This window comes from Gymnoscopelus microlampas (genome assembly GCF_963454915.1).
Source record: "Gymnoscopelus microlampas genome assembly, chromosome: 10".
NCBI lineage: Eukaryota > Metazoa > Chordata > Actinopteri > Myctophiformes > Myctophidae > Gymnoscopelus > Gymnoscopelus microlampas.
Window position 1 is genome coordinate 31,225,039 of NC_139947.1, and position 17,815 is coordinate 31,242,853.

General features: G+C 39.9%; 1 protein-coding gene across 3 annotated transcripts in view; it reads left to right on the forward strand.

The window, feature by feature from the left end:
- Window positions 1-431: 431 nt before the first annotated feature.
- Window positions 432-17,815, forward strand: part of LOC311053592 (N-terminal EF-hand calcium-binding protein 1-like) — a 28,985-nt gene continuing 11,601 nt past the window's right edge. For all 3 annotated transcript variants that reach the window (XR_014601652.1, XR_014601653.1, XM_084069201.1), the window contains exons 1-5: window positions 432-626; window positions 6,351-6,375; window positions 12,760-12,868; window positions 13,393-13,418; window positions 13,862-13,959. Coding sequence is in view for 1 of the 3 variants with exons in the window: in XM_084069201.1 (XP_083925327.1) it covers window positions 507-626; window positions 6,351-6,375; window positions 12,760-12,868; window positions 13,393-13,418; window positions 13,862-13,959 (378 nt within the window). In the remaining 2 variants the exon portion in view is untranslated. The remainder of the gene's footprint in view (window positions 627-6,350; window positions 6,376-12,759; window positions 12,869-13,392; window positions 13,419-13,861; window positions 13,960-17,815) is intronic.

Genomic DNA, 17,815 nt, shown 5'->3' on the forward strand with positions numbered 1-17,815 from the left:
TTTAGTTACTTTGTAGATTTAGATTATTATTACAAAACATACATTACCCACTTCAACCATTGCGTCCATTTGAAAATAGCCGATCTACAAGCTCACAATGCGTTGCCATGCAAGGCATTGTGAGCTTGTAGATCAGCTATTTTCAAAATACTTTTAGACATTTTACACATTTGAAAAATCATAGGCTACATCTTTTCACAGGGACTAATAACTCTAGGATAATTAATTGGACTGATCTGTCTGTTTTCAGCGCTCGCCAGCAGATGGTGCATTGAAACATTCCACTGAATTTTATGAATAGCTCCTCACTCCTCGTGACTAGCCTACTCTGACGGTGGAGAGGAGGAGTTGTTGTTAACGTACACCGGGATACGTCGGGTTGGGCTCCATCATCATCACAAGAGGAGAGAGCAGTGGGAGCACAGAGGACACAGAGGTGGTGACTGTTACAAGTACAAAGACAATCTGTATCTTTCTCAAACGCAGAAATCTCACCAGAAACAATCATGCTGGCGTGCACAGAGATGATCACCATGTGTCTGCAGTCTGCCAAGCACGATCACCTGAGGAAGCAGCAGGTCCTCGAGCAGATCAAGCAAAATCAAGGAATCTCAATCTTTCAGGATGTAAGTGATCCATCGCTTGAATCGCGTGTGTGCCGTGTGGTTTAGATTGAACGGGGCTACCCACTGTCAATAGGAGAGGTGGGCACTACGGACATCTGGGCACCTCGATGTAAAATTGGCTAGTTTGTCCAAAATAAAGTATACATGATTAGAACATGCTTAAACATTCGACAATTAAGGTCTAATATTTCTACAATAATTGCTCAAAATTGCTACAAAACCTGTCATTTGGGGGCATTAGCAAGAAGTTGAAGGATACAATTAAGTCTGATAATGATGTACTGTGCATGTTCACATCATGTAGGCCTACATTACATTACTTAAGACCTTAAATATTGTATTTTTCCCCCCAACATTTTGGTCAAAATAGCCAATTTTACATCGAGGTGCCCAGATGTCCAGATGTCCCTATTGCCACCTATCCTGTATCCGTATAGGTTTAGAATGGGGCTACTACCACTGTAGCACTGCAATAATGTACCCGTTTTAATGCATGGTATAGCTATAGCTGTCAACCCACAGAGAGCTATATGCCTGTTTCCACATCTTGGATGGTTGTCAGTTGCAGCCTCAACAAAAACGCTTTCGCGTTTCCTGTCAATTCAGTGTTTTATGAATGGTGGATATGGAGCTGATTAATGTCAGTGGCTTCCAGGTGAATTAAGCTCTATTCTGTGTAGTGTTACATGAGAGAGGTGAGAGGACTTGACCATTGATGCGTGAATAACCACACAATAATGCGTATCTCAACATGCTTTATGCTGGTTCTTAATGTTTTTTTGTTACCTTTCCAACTGTCAAAATAATGCAAACATAACTAGGCCTTTTTAAAAAAATGTTTCACAGTTTCTATGTTTTTCATAATGGTAATCAGGGTCATGACATTGGTTGTGCAGATGAGAGTGAGCCTTGGTTTGTATGTAATTATTTCTATTGATGTAATAATAATAATAATAATAATAATAATAATAATAATAACAATAGGGCTATTGTTATTATTATTTAACTGTTAGGCAGCTATGTCTGTTTGGTTTAATTGCACAGTAATGATTGTTTCTCAGCAAAAGGTACTTAGATATAGTGCAGCTGTTTCTCTGTTGTTTTGAATAATTCACAGGCATTCTGTTACTCTACATTAAAAAAAAACTGCTACAGAGACCCTGTTTGGGCTCTCCAGAGTGTGTGTAGATACAGCAGTGTAGTAGGGATGTTTGCCTTGCTTCTGATTTGCTGAGGGTGTTCCAGAACAAAACAAGGCAGTGTGTTGCTGTAGCAGGCAGCATCATTGCCCTGCCTCTTTCAGTCTTCCTAGTGGTAATTAGATCACCTCTCCTAATTGCACAGAGGCAGAGTATTGGCTGGCAAAGGGAACATTATATTGCAGAAAGTGTACATTTGGCTGAAATGCGGTTAGTGTTTGTATCCAGAATTGAGGCCATGCAGCCTGCAGGCCAATATGTTGTATTATCTCTAATCTGGCATCCCTTCATAGGACCTATTACAATGTATTATGGATGTCCTTCATTCTCTATAGGGCATAGCAGTGGGGCCATTTTGTGGTGCCACATATAGAAAAGCCATTCATTTTACCATAGAGATTTCCAAAAACATTTATATAGATTGTTTTAAGCCTGGAACCAAGCCATCCAGGCTCCTGCCTCCTGGTGAATCATGACCATAAAACATTTGATTCTGTGTCAAAAAATATTTTGATATTTAATTATATATATATGTACTATATTTAATAAATACCTATTTTTTAAAAGGTTTTCACATTTTCTGACACAGAATCAAATGTTTTATGGTTATGATTCACCAGGAGCCTTGATGGTTTAGTTCCAGGCTTAAAATAAATCTCTATGGGAAAACGTCATAGGTTTTCTATCTGTATCTGTGTTTGATTTTGTCCATGTTGCCCAGGCCTAGTTTGTATGCACAATGTGTGTGATTCTCTTTGCTATATAGGCTTGTATCCAACTCTGCTATATTTGACCCTTTCCAGCCATTTTGAAAGCCTAATCTCTCATGGTTTGGCTTCAGTGGAATGGCACTCAATGTAATTACTCAGCACTTTAGAACTCTTCATGCCTTTATTTTGGTTCCTTGCCCCTCCCAATTAATTAATGAAACAATGGGATGGCAGTGCATGCTCACCATTTGCCTTGTGTTTTGCTGCGAATTAAGCCTTGTTTATGTTTAGTATTACACACTGTGGCCTCATTGTATCAATCTCAGTCAAGCTTGCTTTAAGTCTCATCGTGTAACCACAAACCAGTATACTGCATATGACATCTTGCTCTCTTGTTCTATCTCTTTTGATCTCTCCCTTCCTCTATCTTGTCTCTCCTTTCATTTGCCCTCACTTTATGACTTTATTTCCCTCCACTTCTCCCCTTTTCACTCTTGCCGCCTCACCTCCCCCCACCCAGTATAAACTCCAGTAACACATCTGACATCACCTCACGATAGTCTTATTTTAGCATATGTAGGCTTTTTGAAACATTTAAGTACACACACACACACGCACACGCACACACACACACACACACACACACACACACACACACACACACACACACACACACACACACACACACACACACACACACAAAATGGAAATAGTATTTAAATTGAATTATCCCACCCTTGGCACTGCTTGATGACATCTCTAGTATAATTCCCCCAATGCAAACACACACAAACACACACGCACATACCCATGCACACGGTGAAACAACAGTGCTATGGTTTAATTAAATCTCCTGCTTTAGGGGCTAAGCGTTCATTTTTCTTCATAGCCAGGATTTATTACCCACAATTTGTTTCCAAAGGTTTTATGGAGGTATTTTCTCTTAGGCCTCGTCTACAGCATGCTTACACCAGCAACTTGTTTGGTTTACGAGAAATGACAGTGTATAGAGCCATGAAATTACTTTGACAATTGACTGGTTACCAGGTGCATGATGACGATAGCCTACAGTTTGATGTCATCACCAAAATTCAGCATGCCATCACTGTTCCCTTGCACAGCTATGTCGTATGTGATTGCCGACAAGAGACACGTGCAAATCAGTTCTTGTCGGAAAGCGACACCGTCATATACTATGGAGTATAAATGACTATAGGCATCATCAGCGGATAAGTCTGCAGTGCAGTGCACAGTAGAATGGGCTTGGAGCATAATCCATAATGTTTACCAATTCCACAAAAAACTTAGATAGATAAATATACCTTTATTGATCCCAAGGGGGAAATTTAGTTGTCATTGCTAGTACAGCAGTAAAGAAACACAGGACAAGGACAGATACCTAAAAAGGAGATACAGCGACCGGTATATTTAAAAAAAAATGGCTGGTGCTCCGGCATCTGCCATCAGACCTCTGGAGCTTGTTCAGAAAGCTGCAGCTCGTCTGGTTTTCAACCGCCCCAAGTTCTCCCACACAACTATCCTTCTCCGTTCTCTACACTGGCTCCCCGTAGCAGCTCGGATCCAGTTTAAAACCCTGTTTAAAACCCTGGTGCTAGCCTATAGGGCAGTGAAAGGAACAGCTCCTTCCTACCTCCGGGCTATGGTTGATGCCTACACCCCTGCCCGACCACTTCGGTCTGCCACCTCGGGGCGACTGATTGCCTCGTCACTCAGGGGTCCTTCTGGTCGATCGACACGGTCACGACCTTTTTCTGTTCTGGCCCCACAGTGGTGGAATGAACTTCCCACTGAAGTCAGGACAGCAGAGTCACTGCCCATCTTTCGCCGCAGGCTGAAAACCCACCTCTTCAGGAAACACTACCCTTCCTCTTTGCCTGGCCTACTTGTTGTTAACTATTTGTACGAACTCTTGTTTTAGTTTTGTATTGTTTTATTGGATCTTGTTTAGTCGATACACTTATTTGTCTGAGCTCGTGCTCGTTTGATTTTGCTATTTTGTCTCATCTGTTTAAGAAAGTAGGTAGCTGATATATTGCACTTTTACCTTAGCGCTAGGTATACTCTTGGTTGCTTGTTTTTTGCAGGAAATGCACTTAAGACTTCTGGTGATTAGTAGTTTTCGTTCCCTACCTATGTTGAATACACTTATTGTAAGTCGCTTTGGATAAAAGCGTCTGCTAAATGACTGTAATGTAATGTAATGTAATGTAAAAACAAAAACCTTATGATTCAAATACGAAAAAGAGGTCAGCAGGTTTCAATGGGATTAGGAAAAGGAGTACTAGACACCAGAGAATAGCAGAGTAAAAGAAGGAATAAACAGTCTAGACAAGCCCCAAACTTGAGTCCAGCCATTACTGACGGTAAGTTTTTCCATTAACTTACAGTTCTGCACTTCTGTTATTTTTTGGTTGGTTTATACATTTTCTATTTTGTCACCGTGGGATATCTTTCTTCAGTCAAATTCACTTGAATGGAGGTGCAATGTTGTTTAAAAGAGGATGGTATTTGGGCGTGTCTTTGTCTGTCACACATACACATACACACACTGCTGTTCTTGAAGGGCGACAGCAATGGATCCGAGCGTAACTGATAATACAGTGAGTCAGTCAGTCAGTCAGTCAGTCAGTCAGTCAGTCAGTCAGTCAGCCAGCGCCATGGGACAAATTGGATGCACTCAAGGTGCTTTTAGTGGGAAGTGGCAGTGGGAGTGGATAAGGTGCTGAACTCCACACTTTGCGTGTCTCAGCTCAGTGGAAATATCTGATTGCTCGGTATGTTGGTGCTAACTCACGTTGAGTGGTAAAGATCAAGATAGCAGTAATTATACCGTCATGGACATAGTCCGACATACCATAAGTAAATTAAGAAATAACACAACTCTTTCACAATTTAATTGTCTCTACACTCCACTCCACAGTTTTCCCATAAACATCAGGAAACCGTTGCTAAGAAGCAACACCATCATATTTCAACTGCCTTCACCTAAAAGTGCTAAAAAGAAAAGAAAACACAGATACTACTGAAGCTGGCATTGATTCCAATCACTAACTTTCTCCCTCCAGGCTACTTCCTCCAAAACCTAAATGTCAGCGTTTCATTTCCTGAGAAGATGTCCTCGCTCTCTGTTACTGAAATGCTTGCGGAAACTAAAGCCCCACTTAAATGTCCTCTTGGGTATAGAAAACAGTAAAATGCCAACAACATTTAGGAACAAATAGTGGATTAGTCTGCATGTTTGTGGATAGAAGTTATAGAGGGTCTGTGGGGCTGCCAATAATTACTGCTTTTCTTAACTCCTCCTGTCCCTCCAAAGCTATTCAATCTTTTTTATCTGACACCCCTATCCTCCATTTCATCACACGCCAAGATATTCTTATGTGATGGCTATGATCCTTTTCCTATTATTTATATACTAATTTCTACAAATAAATCAAAATGCAACAGTCACACCTAACTTTGATTCTGCCTATGTGGCTGCCTTTTTACAATGGTTTTCAATGGGAACAGAGCGTTTTGTTGCCATTGCGCAGCTTTCCGCGTGTTGTGCACACATTGCGTTGATGCGTTCTATGCGCCAGGGCACCTCAAGTAGAGAAAAAGTCTATTTGAAGTACATGTAGATAAATGCTCGAGACCGTTGCTGCTTCCCCCCACTGTCCAAACGGATGCACAAAACAGGCGGCCGCGCACAACCTGCCTTCATCAGCTTCAGCTTGCACCAGTTTGCAGGTATGACCGTAGTATGTACCCTTATACAAAAAACCTGACCTTATGTTTTTTTCTGTTTTCAGATATTCCGCCGAGCAGACAAGAATGGTGAGTAAATAAAATATGTAACTAATTAGATTATATTACTAATTACTATCCATTAAAATCTCTTTAAAGAAGTTGTTGTGGTTTGATTAAATGAGTTGCACCTGCCTGGTGACAGACATGTTTTCGACAAAACACCTGCTGCGTGAGGGGCTTTATGCAAACTGATTAAAAAATGTAAATCTTAATGAAAGTGGATGTATTTTTACAATGAAACACCCTTTGTGTTAGATTTGCTTCACTTTGTGCTAATATCAGGAATTTGCTCTACAAACTTGGGGGAGAGGAGTATTTTAGCTGTGGGGAAATAACGCTGACAAATAGACATTTGTTTGCCCTTAATGTTTTATTCACGCATGCAGCACGGTAATACGTTATAATGGAATGTGAACTGCAATAAGGACGGTTATTAATGCATGTGATGTATCTGTAAAACACTGGCTGGTTTCCTCTAGAGTACAGCAAACTGCTGTTATGTAAGACCAGTTTTAATGATGCAACATATGCAAATTTGTTGAGCTTCTCACAAAATTGGATTCAAGCCACCTTGGTTCATGGCTTGTCAAAAACCTGGACCTGATAGAATGTACTGTGTAGTATTATAAAGGAGAATGAGAACATGTGTTCCACTCATATATGTCCACCCATATATGTTCTATACAGTAGCAAAGCTGAGAGAGGGAGACAGTGCAGCGGCAGTACATGAGGAAGGCTCTGCTGGGATTTAGTTGTAGGTCAGAAGGCGTACATATGTGTGATTTCTGTTGTTCCATAGTGAGCATCAGGGCTGTCACGAAGCAATGAAAAGTGATAATGACTCATGGGGCTCCATGCTACATAGGGGCTACAGAATTTATGTCATCATCAGTGTGTTTTAAGGGCCCCGAGGTCATATTTTTAAAACCCGCTAGAGACGGGGCTCTAAGGATGGGGCAATCCAACCATTCCGTGCACAATTATGGTACCAAAAAACGTACAGGATATATAATAACAAGCATACATAACATATATTACCATGGACCTTGCTGAGGACAATTCATGCTCCCTGTCGGAAGAACCCTAACCATTTGAGTGACCCCGTGACCTTTCCTCTAGTGCCATCCTCAGGCCAAAATGTTAACATTGCACACAAGATATCTTATAAACTAATGGGGAGATTGCATTGAACCTATACTTTTTGGGCCCAAAGAGTGCAGCAGCACAGTTGCTAGCGGGGCTTTTAGGGCCATATCTTCCGCCCGGCGCAAAGTCTTAACTTTGGCGCAGTGACAGGCAGCGCAGACATTTCCTTAATATTTAGACAGCACATTATTGGGATTAAGATGCGCCTAGGTTGTTCACAAAAACGCTATACTGATACAGACCACCTGTCACTAACAAAAGGATATTTATTACAAAGATTCATGGTGAATATTCCTAAGGCATAGCATGCATATCTCTGGTGCTATCGTGCTTTTTTCTTTAAACTTGTTACACTGCAGCTACAAGTTATTTCTGGACCAAGCTAAATCCTAATTTCTCACCCCGATCATTGAAAGAAACATAAAAGCATTTATTTTTACACCTCCCTAAAATATAAATGAGAACAGAATTAAATCATGTACTGTAGTTTCACGTCTATCTTTGTCTAAGTCACACTGTGTGCTGGAGGAAATGGAGTCCTTCTGGGGTAACACTGAGCATGTTGCCATGATAGGCGTTAATATGGTTTTAACACATAATGAGAGTTAGCTGATTGGGAAGAAATCACACATTAATCATAACAATCTGGCACTTAGTATATTTATTGTGTGCTAAACCATAAAGAAATTCCTTTTCTTCGCTTAAACTAGGTGAGCATTTTGTAGTTATGTAATGATATGGAACATTCTGTACGGGGTACAGACTCCAGAGTATTGCACAATGCACATATGTAACGATATGGTTTGGCATATTTCATAAAATATATTCCAAAGAATTTAGGACATTCTTTCTTCAGACTCATGTAGGTTTATTTGTCATTTTAGGATTTATATTTTTATTATAGTTGCCTTCAGCATTATACAAAGGTTTCTCATCAGTGCTTATGCTATCAAAACTTTTGTATTTTTTGTTTTTTTCAGTCAAACATGGGCCTGAGAAAGTATTAATTTCTCAAAACCAAAACAAAGATAGCATTCACAATTACATCCAACAATAGAGCCACGCAGCAACAAGAATTGGAACATGATTACTGCACAAGCAGTCATACCATGCTATTCTTACCTCTAGCATTATCCTGAAACCAATGCAGTGAGTGTGATGCTTTTGACCATAGCCTGGGATCAATACCATTTTCGGGTTTCTGATCCGGTCGGAGCGGAAATAACTTAACGCCATCATTACGTCATCAGGTGGCCGGAACGAGTGACCGAAACCACCGGCGCCGTGCATCTCCAAAATGATTACCCTAGTTTAAAACTTGTTTAGTTTGGTATAATCGTTTCGTTTCTTTTGGTATAATAATCGTCCATCTTTTATTCTAACTCGTAGCGCGACTAGCGAGACTAAACAAATTGATTTGCATTATGTGGGGACAAAAAACAATGCGAACCACCGGAACCACGATTATTTCTTTCCTTTTTTCTAAACCGGATCACACAGCTAGTTTTAGAACGAATACCAGGCTTTCCTCCGAGGTGGAAAGTCTGGTGACGCAAGGTTATTTTGACCATAGTCCAGTAGCATTGACTCACAACAAAGCAAGTTTGTGAAATCCGCAAATCCTGTAATTAAACCTCAGTAGCTGAGAGGTCAATATATTGACCATTAAAGTATTAAGAATAGTTAGCTTTCTACTGCGTCTGGCATTTTGTTTTATAATGAAATTTTGGGTCATGGGTGGGATGGCCGACGGAAGTATTAATGCATGTTTTTCAACAGTTGGAGTCAGAAATGATCTTTCTTCACCAAGTATTCACAGACTTTTGCCAGTGGTGGGATTGCTGCAGGTACACATCAACAACGTATGTATTGTCATGCTGACACATGAAACAAGAAAGATAATGCTTCAAATAACATATGGACAGCAAGAGACTACTATAAATGCAATGACTTCAAACTCGGCACGCTTGTCGCCTTCTGCAAAATCTGGATCTTAATCTAGAGCTCCATCCCAAAAACTAAGCATCCAGATCTTAGTTAATCCAAAACATACTGTCTATCTGTTAATATTTCCCTCTTCTCCAAAACCTTGCTCCTTACAAGAACCAACAAAATTTCATGAATAATTATACTTAAAGCAAAGCAAACTCCACATCCCCACATGACAAATTCCCATGGTGCTTTGAAAATAAATGAATGTTTGCATAAAGGGGAATTTGGGCTATGCTATGACTTACATAATGTGTAATTGGGTGTGAAGCTTGAACAAAGAAACAATGTAGGGAAAAGTATGTAATGAGTATCCATAAAGAAATACACATCTCATGGCAGGGACGATTGAAGAAAGAGTTGCAAATCCTTCGTATTAACTTGCTCATCCTGTTGGTGTTTAAATGAAGCAAACCACACTAAACTTGCTGAGCAAATGTATGCTCCGTCCTGGAGGATGAACCCTACTGATTTTAGTGACACCTGTGCCAATTCCTGTAGCACCACCCGTAGGTCAAAGTTTCCACTAGCATACACTAGTCTTGTCTTTCATTTTCCAGAGTCTGAAACATCACAACAAGTGTTCATGACAAGTGTTCAGCAAGGCTTGCTGTACACATGTGAGTCATATGTTTGTAAGATGGCAAGAGGTCCAAATCTGAGTACCGAACAAAACTGGCCGGTAACACGATTTACCATGATTCCAGACAATGAGAGACTGCTGACTAACTGGTATCTTGGATCTACTTTTGGGGAGAAGGAACACATCCTTGCTAACTTTGTAAGAAAATACAAATTTAAAGAGGTGAAATATATATGTATTTTTGAACAAAATGAGGCAAATAAATAAATAATATTATCACTCTCCTCATTTTGTTATTTCATTATGTCATTTACAGCTATATCACACATTGAGCAGTTTGATGTGTTTGAAGAAGTCTAAAATGTTTTTTTTTGTTTATTTCAGTACATTTTGTGGTAACATACATTTAGTACAAAAAAAAGGTAATACAAATAATATTTCTTTTAGAAAATAACAACATTTCTGACCTAAACGGTATAGGCTGAAGCCATAGTTTATTTAGCAGTGAAGACAGAGGTGGTTAACAGAGTGTTGATCTGGGCTTGTAAAGCAGCCTAGCTCAGACCAAAGATTTGCGACAAGATGACACCCTGTTAAGCCCGATTTATACTTTGTATGACGTATGATGGTGTTGCATGCCGAAAATAGTACATCTACAAGCTTATGTATAAATGTACAAACTCGCAGCGTGTCACAATGATGGGTTGTGAGCTTGTAGATCTCCTTATTTCATCCATTTTTGCATGACGTTGAGACGTAGTATAAAATAATGAGTAAGTGGTTAATTGATTTGTTGATATATAATAAAAATGCACTTCTTGATTACTCAATTAATCAAAAAGTAATTGATAGAATAATCGCTTAGAAAATAATTGATAGTTGCAGTGTTCCACACAACACCATTGCGCAGAGGAGCATAAATTAAGCATTAGAATGTTGTGGAGAAAAATTGCTGCAGTCTGAATTAGGCTTTAGATCTGACTGTCTCAGTCCTCATTCCCAGTTTCCTTGAATACTTGCTGATCCAGTAACAGACAGATATCATAGCCACACTGTTCATAACCTGAGTGGACTGGCGACACTGCTGCTTATGAATCATATTACCATAATAGACTGCAGATTCATATCTGCCGTTCTGCATTTTTAAGTGCACCATTCACTACCTCCAAATGGATTCCATTTGTGAGAGTGTAGCCTAGCATACTATAGTCAGTTCATGTATCTAACCTTTTTTAAAGTATAACATTTGCTGCCATAAATAATTTTGTATGATTAAAGCTGCACTATGTAACTTTTCTCTTGTACCCTGGATTTGAACCCGTTTTCCTGCACAAGCGCTGACATCTTTTACCATTGAGCTAATGGAGCCTGCCTGCTTGCTCAGGGTATAAATTGAATCTTGACCTTTAGGTCAAAATTCGTGTCAGATCCTGTGTCTAGGTGAGACATGACCTTTGACACGACTAAATGTTTCAATAGAAGAGCAGGGAGACGAAATACAACCACCCCAATAGCATAGACATATAAAGGTAGACGCCTCCTCTGGCTCTAAAGCGTGTGTATGGCGGACGCACTTCCGCTTCTGGGGGGCAGCTGGAAATTTCCGCGTATGTCACAGAAGGGGGCGTTCAGTAGGCCAATGAGAGGTAGGTGGGGGCGGGACAACTAGATTCTGACAAGTCCTGGAAAAGACGCGCTGTGATTGGCCAGTTGTCAACGCGCTGTGATTGGCCAGTGCCCGTGCCCCCCGGAAATATGGCGGCCACCATACCAAGCACGTCGCTCCAATGAACTGCAGAGGCCAATGAGGTATCTAGGTTTCTATATCTGTGCCCCAATAGACCCCTTAACAGACGACGTCATACTGGCTGCGTGCAGCCAGTATGCGCGCAACGAAACCCATTATATCAGGTCTCGTTAGGACGCGTCTCACTAGCCAACACACACAAGAGGGGGTTGGGGTGTGCTGAAACCAGTGCACCCCGAAACAGGTTGGGAATTGATTGCGTGAAACAATCACCTGTGCGTCCAGGCTCAATGTTAGTAAACAAATAATTGGTCTATAGTCCATATTCACACGGCGGCCATTTTGGAATTTAACATTGCGTTGCTGTGGCAACTGGGGTGGCATTTCATTGACTTAATGGCAATATGGCCGCCGTGTGAATATGGTCTATAGTATATAAGCCAATACCATACAGATTGGACACAATTACATTTTATTCATAAAAGAAAAGTTATATAGTGCCACTTTAATTGTAACCTTTTCCTCAAATAATAGATGTACTTAGAAAACAAAGTAAACAACAACAACAAATGCTACTCATGAGATTTATGTTTATGTTGCAATAATTATAATTATAGAGGATATATTGAATGTTTTTGCGATAATCAGTCCTCACCATAGACTGTAAAAGTAAGTCCTCAAAAAGGTGTCCTTTTGTAAAAAACAAAATATATATACATACATTTATTTTTCATTCCTTGAACAGTGACAAAGAACAACACATCTATAAGAAAATTGCAGTGTGATTTGTTATAGTGTGAGTTATTATAGCAGGCCTCACGAAAGTCCAGTAGAAGGGTGAGGCATCATTTTCACAAATCCTCTCTCTCTTCCCAAATCCTCTCTCTCTCTCTCTCTTCCTCTCCCCTCCCCTCCCCTCCCCTCCCCACCCCACCCCACCTTTCAGACGATGGGAAGCTGTCCATGGAAGAGTTCCAGTCGTATTTTGCTGATGGTGTGCTCACTGACGAACAGATGCAGGAGCTGTATTACTCCATCGACAGACAGCGCAGCGAGTAAGTAATCTGAGTTAACTCCACTTTAAAGGAGGATGTGTCAATATTTCACCCTAGACATCTCCAGCATGAAGGTTAGAAGGATTTAGCCTTTTTACATGGGAGGGATGAAGACCCCCAATGGATAGAGAAATGTATGGTCATTGTATCACTGTGATGGAGTTGTAGTGAAATTACATCAGTGTTTGAAAATGCATTTGTGGAACAGCATAGTAAACAACAACTTCACTTAGGTAACGTTTATATATATTTGCACTTTTTCCCAGGGAGCCCCTAACAAATATTATTATTTCAGATATACGTATATATATATATATATATATATATATATATATATATATATATATATATATATATATATATATATATATATATATATATATATATATATATATATATATATATATATATATATAAATATATATATATACACACATATATATAATATCGTAATATCGTGATACTGTTTACTTCCATAATGTTTTTGTGCTCTTCCCCTTCACCAACCTCTCCTTCCCTCTCAGCGAGCTAGACACGGACAAACTGACAGGTAATTCTGTCCCAGTGTTGCATGTGCTTTATTGTGTCGGCAACATCACTCTCATAGCCTTTATTCCAGGGTGACCTTTGTGCGACTTTAAACTATCACCAAGGCACTGGGTATTGATAGCTAGTACAATCTGTATCCATTTGTAACTCCGGTGGTGTACACATTTAAACAAATATATTTGTATACTCTTTTATACTTTTAAATTGTGAACTACATTTTTTACTCTCAGAGACCATATGAAGAGACAAATGCAGTATTGCCATAGTTATATTGATGTTTATGTTACTGACTGTTATATAATGTTACTGATTTCTCCATGATAACAAACTTGCAGCCTCTTGCTAAATACGAGTAGTCAATATTTGGATTTCACAAAAAAGAATTAAAAGAACTGTAGCCCTGTCACATAGTATGCTGAAACTGAAACTCATCTTCACATCCAGAGTACTTCACTCCACACCTGGGAGAATATGTCAACGTATTGTCTGCCCTGGAAAAGCTGAATGTTGCCGTTCTGAATGCCATGGACAAAACTAAAGAGGTGGGTGGTCTTCGGAATTTAGCCTATTATAGCTGCCATCTTTCAGCTTTCACTGGTGAAGGCTTGAGTCATTCTTCATATCCAGTCATCGTCAGTGTCACTACATTTGACATACAGTACATGGGGAGAATATTAATGGTATAACAACAGCAGGCCATTATCCACTTAAATTACCTTTAAGGTGATTTATACTTAGTTGTGCCATGGCCGCCATGCCCCCTCTGTTGGGCCGTATGCTCCTCCAAAATGATATGATCTGAGGCCTGGTCCAAGTAAAACAAGACTTACTTACTGGCCTTGCCATAGCCGCGGTAAATATTTTTGACCAGGGGGTGCGGAGTGCACCATATTGTGCTGGTGGTCAGGCTATTTATGATGACATTCGTCCTGGGTTGTCGATCAGATCATAACAAAGATGGCAAGTTTGAGTTTTCAAATAGTTACTGGCCAGCTCAATACAGCCCACCCAGCACCCCTAGTTCCCGCGGCTATTCCCTTGCTGCCCTGGTATTTGGCCTTTATGCGCTCAAAACATTTAGAACACCAATGGCCAAGTGACTACAACTAGAATATATTTCTGGCTTGATCGCAACGCATTGTAAGTTTCTAGGTCTAATATTTTCAGCACAGGACACCACAATGAAGTATACATTAAGCATTAGAATTAGACTGCTTCAAAGCGCCCAGTATTACCAAGGATGTGGGGGCTGTACTTTTGTTTGCGCCCACGTTGTCAGTATGAAATCCCCTCCGAAGCCTTTTAAAGACCCCTCAGCTGTAACAATGATATGACAGCATGGAGAATCGCTCTGCACGACTGGCTCTGCCTGCTTCCCTCTCAGGTTCTACTCCCTGACATTATGTTTTCATTCAAAGGCTCGCCGAACTGTACTCTCAGAACCCTTCTGTCCTCACAATGGCCTTTAGAGCTACAGCTCAAGAATGAAGATAGATAGATTGTATTTTTCACTCGCTCATACAGGTACAAGCAGCGAAATGTTGCTTCGGCATGTACAACAACAGCAGCAAATCAATATATGTACAAAAGATAATACTGGATTTTAAAGAAAGAAAAAGAACAAGGAAAATATGATACTATGACTAATGTGGTTAGTATCAGATTTATAGAATGTGCAGTAAGGCATACATACATGCATACATACATACATACATACATACATACATACATACATACATACATACATACATACATACATACATACATACATACATACATACATACATACATACATACATACATACATACATACATACATACATATACAAATGCATGGTCACTCTTTGAATTAATTCTACTCTTGTAGAGAAAAGAAACCTTGGAATGAAAGCAAATTACTTAGACCTACATTATATATGTTTGTTATGCAAGAAGTAAAAGTGTCATGTATAAAATGCCAAGAGATACATTTTGGAAGGGTATTGTAAAACCAACTGTCACTAGATAAACATTTTGGACTTTCTAGTGCAGTTATTTTCTCTTGACCTGAAAAGATTGTCTCATTTTTTCACAGTTTTGTTTTGTGCACTGCAGAGATAAAAGAAATGCATGAAATAGCAGACCTAGAAGCTCACAATGCATCACGATGCAAGGGTTGCAAGGGCTGTAATACGTTTAACCACATAGCTATCAGAGCTGTCCAAAAAAATCCAAAAAGCGAATTTACACAGTATGATTTTAACATATTGTCGCTGTCGGGTGGATACCTTGTATGTCCAAAAGAGTTACTTTTCAGGAAATGGAAAACAACATGTGATCCAATGTGGTTATTATTTAGTCACAACTAACATGTCTTGTAAGCCTTCAATCTCCCATATTCACATGCCAGTCTGAATTATTCAGTGACTGAGAGGCAAAGAGTTGCAGTGAGAATTAGACTTGCACACCCTGGAGTTAATCCAGCTAATGAAGTCAAGGGTGGGGAAATAAGTAAAATGAAACTTGCCTCAGGCCTAATTTGTGGCTTCATTTTATTTGACACTCTACAGTACAAAAAATAGCATTCATATCTTCAGTCCATGGCAGGGGTGCAACAGTTAATCAAATGTTTTTCTTTATTTTTTATTATAACTTTTCCAAAATGGAGAAATGTACTATTTCTGCTCGACACTGTTGTACAACAAAGTATAAAATAATTCTTAAGTGGTTAATTCAGACAATGATAGTCAATGATAAAAAATCAAGTTAATTATTTCAAAGAAATATGCTTTTCCTTTATTCGATTAAATAGTAACCATATTTTACGACCCCCTGTCTAGGGTAGGGAGGGTAACATAAAATGGAGGACGACAGCTGAATCCAAACTGAAATTATTTTTATTTTTTTCAGCAGAGATTTATACGTTTTCTCTCTTCGTTTTTCTTATGTAACTTCAGGGTGCTAGTTTCAATAATATATGTTTTGGCTGGTTTCATTTCATTCAATGTCCTCCTGTGTGTTGGCTGGCGCTGCCTAGCGAGGTATATGTACTTCGTCGCACAACGGTGCTGCCCTCCAAGCATAACTGACATACAAGCTCACAAAGCGCTGCAGATGCGACCGTTGTGAGCTTGGAGATCTGCTGTTCTCGGCCGTTCTCTGTGCACGACACCTTCGTGCGACGAAGCATAAATTAGGGGCTGAAATCATGCCGACCATGCTCATAGTGAGCCCTCGCTCCGTTTTAATGACAGTGAATGGAGGTGGGGTTTGGAGGACAGAACTGCATTGAGATTTGCTATTATTGTTTACACACAACAGAAACCAAGGGGTATTTATTTGAAGAGGGGGCGATCACATTAAACATCCTTAGCCTCCTTCCTCCACACTTTGAGAAAAACACACTTTGAGAAAAACAGCATTTGGAAGTTTCATTTTTACACAAGAGTGCTGTGAGCACTTTTCCATTACATCTATGAGTGATCTGTTTTTTTTTGGTGCCGGCCTGCACGTGCATACTGGTTCTTATAAGTGTGGCATTGTCTGATAAGGCATCTATAGTTGGACCTAAATATAACGCCCACAACGAACCAGCAACCGGGCTATGAGAAGAGCCAACCAATCATGGGTGGGGAATGGGGATCAATTCCCCACAGGCAGAAGCTGGCTCTGGCAATCTGGAACACAGCCTGCATTCAATCTGCCAATTACCACCAATCCACCATGCACCACCACACCCAACTCTCCAGCATTCACCACCACACCAACTCTCCACCATTCACCAGCACATCCATTCTGCACCTTGTAAAACTAGAAACATAAAATAATACAAAATTCAAACAATGCAAGTATATATAATATAATTTACCAAAATAATAGCCTGTAAATATAAATGAATACAAAACAAAATACGGCTGGCCGTAACACCATAGTATAACCACGATAGCCTATGGTTCTAGTCACTGTATATAGATAATCATATCTGGTTATCTTATCAGAGAAATGATGAAACATGCCAATTAGAGTGTTGGAAATCCTGTTCTTTAAGCCCCATGGAGCAGAGTGACACACATGCCAACAAGATGTAGAGAGTGGATTAACTAGGTTGCTCATGACATCACTGTGTGAATCCTCAGTGAGGAGGGCCGTAATGAGATGGCGATAAGCAAGGCGTTGAGGTCAAACGTTGAAGAACGGCCGCTGAGATATAATCAATAGCACAGCTCGCTCTCCATCGATTTCACCTGACCCATGTTGCACGCCAAGTGGTAAACAGTTATTTCACTATGGCAAGAGGACAGACTCGGGTGTTAACTCAATAAAGGGAGGCTTCAGTGTGGATGCATATTGAGCAGGAGGTTATGTTTTGTCCCATTCCAGTTGTGTTCATTGCTGGCAGGAATTGAGTATAATGTTTGT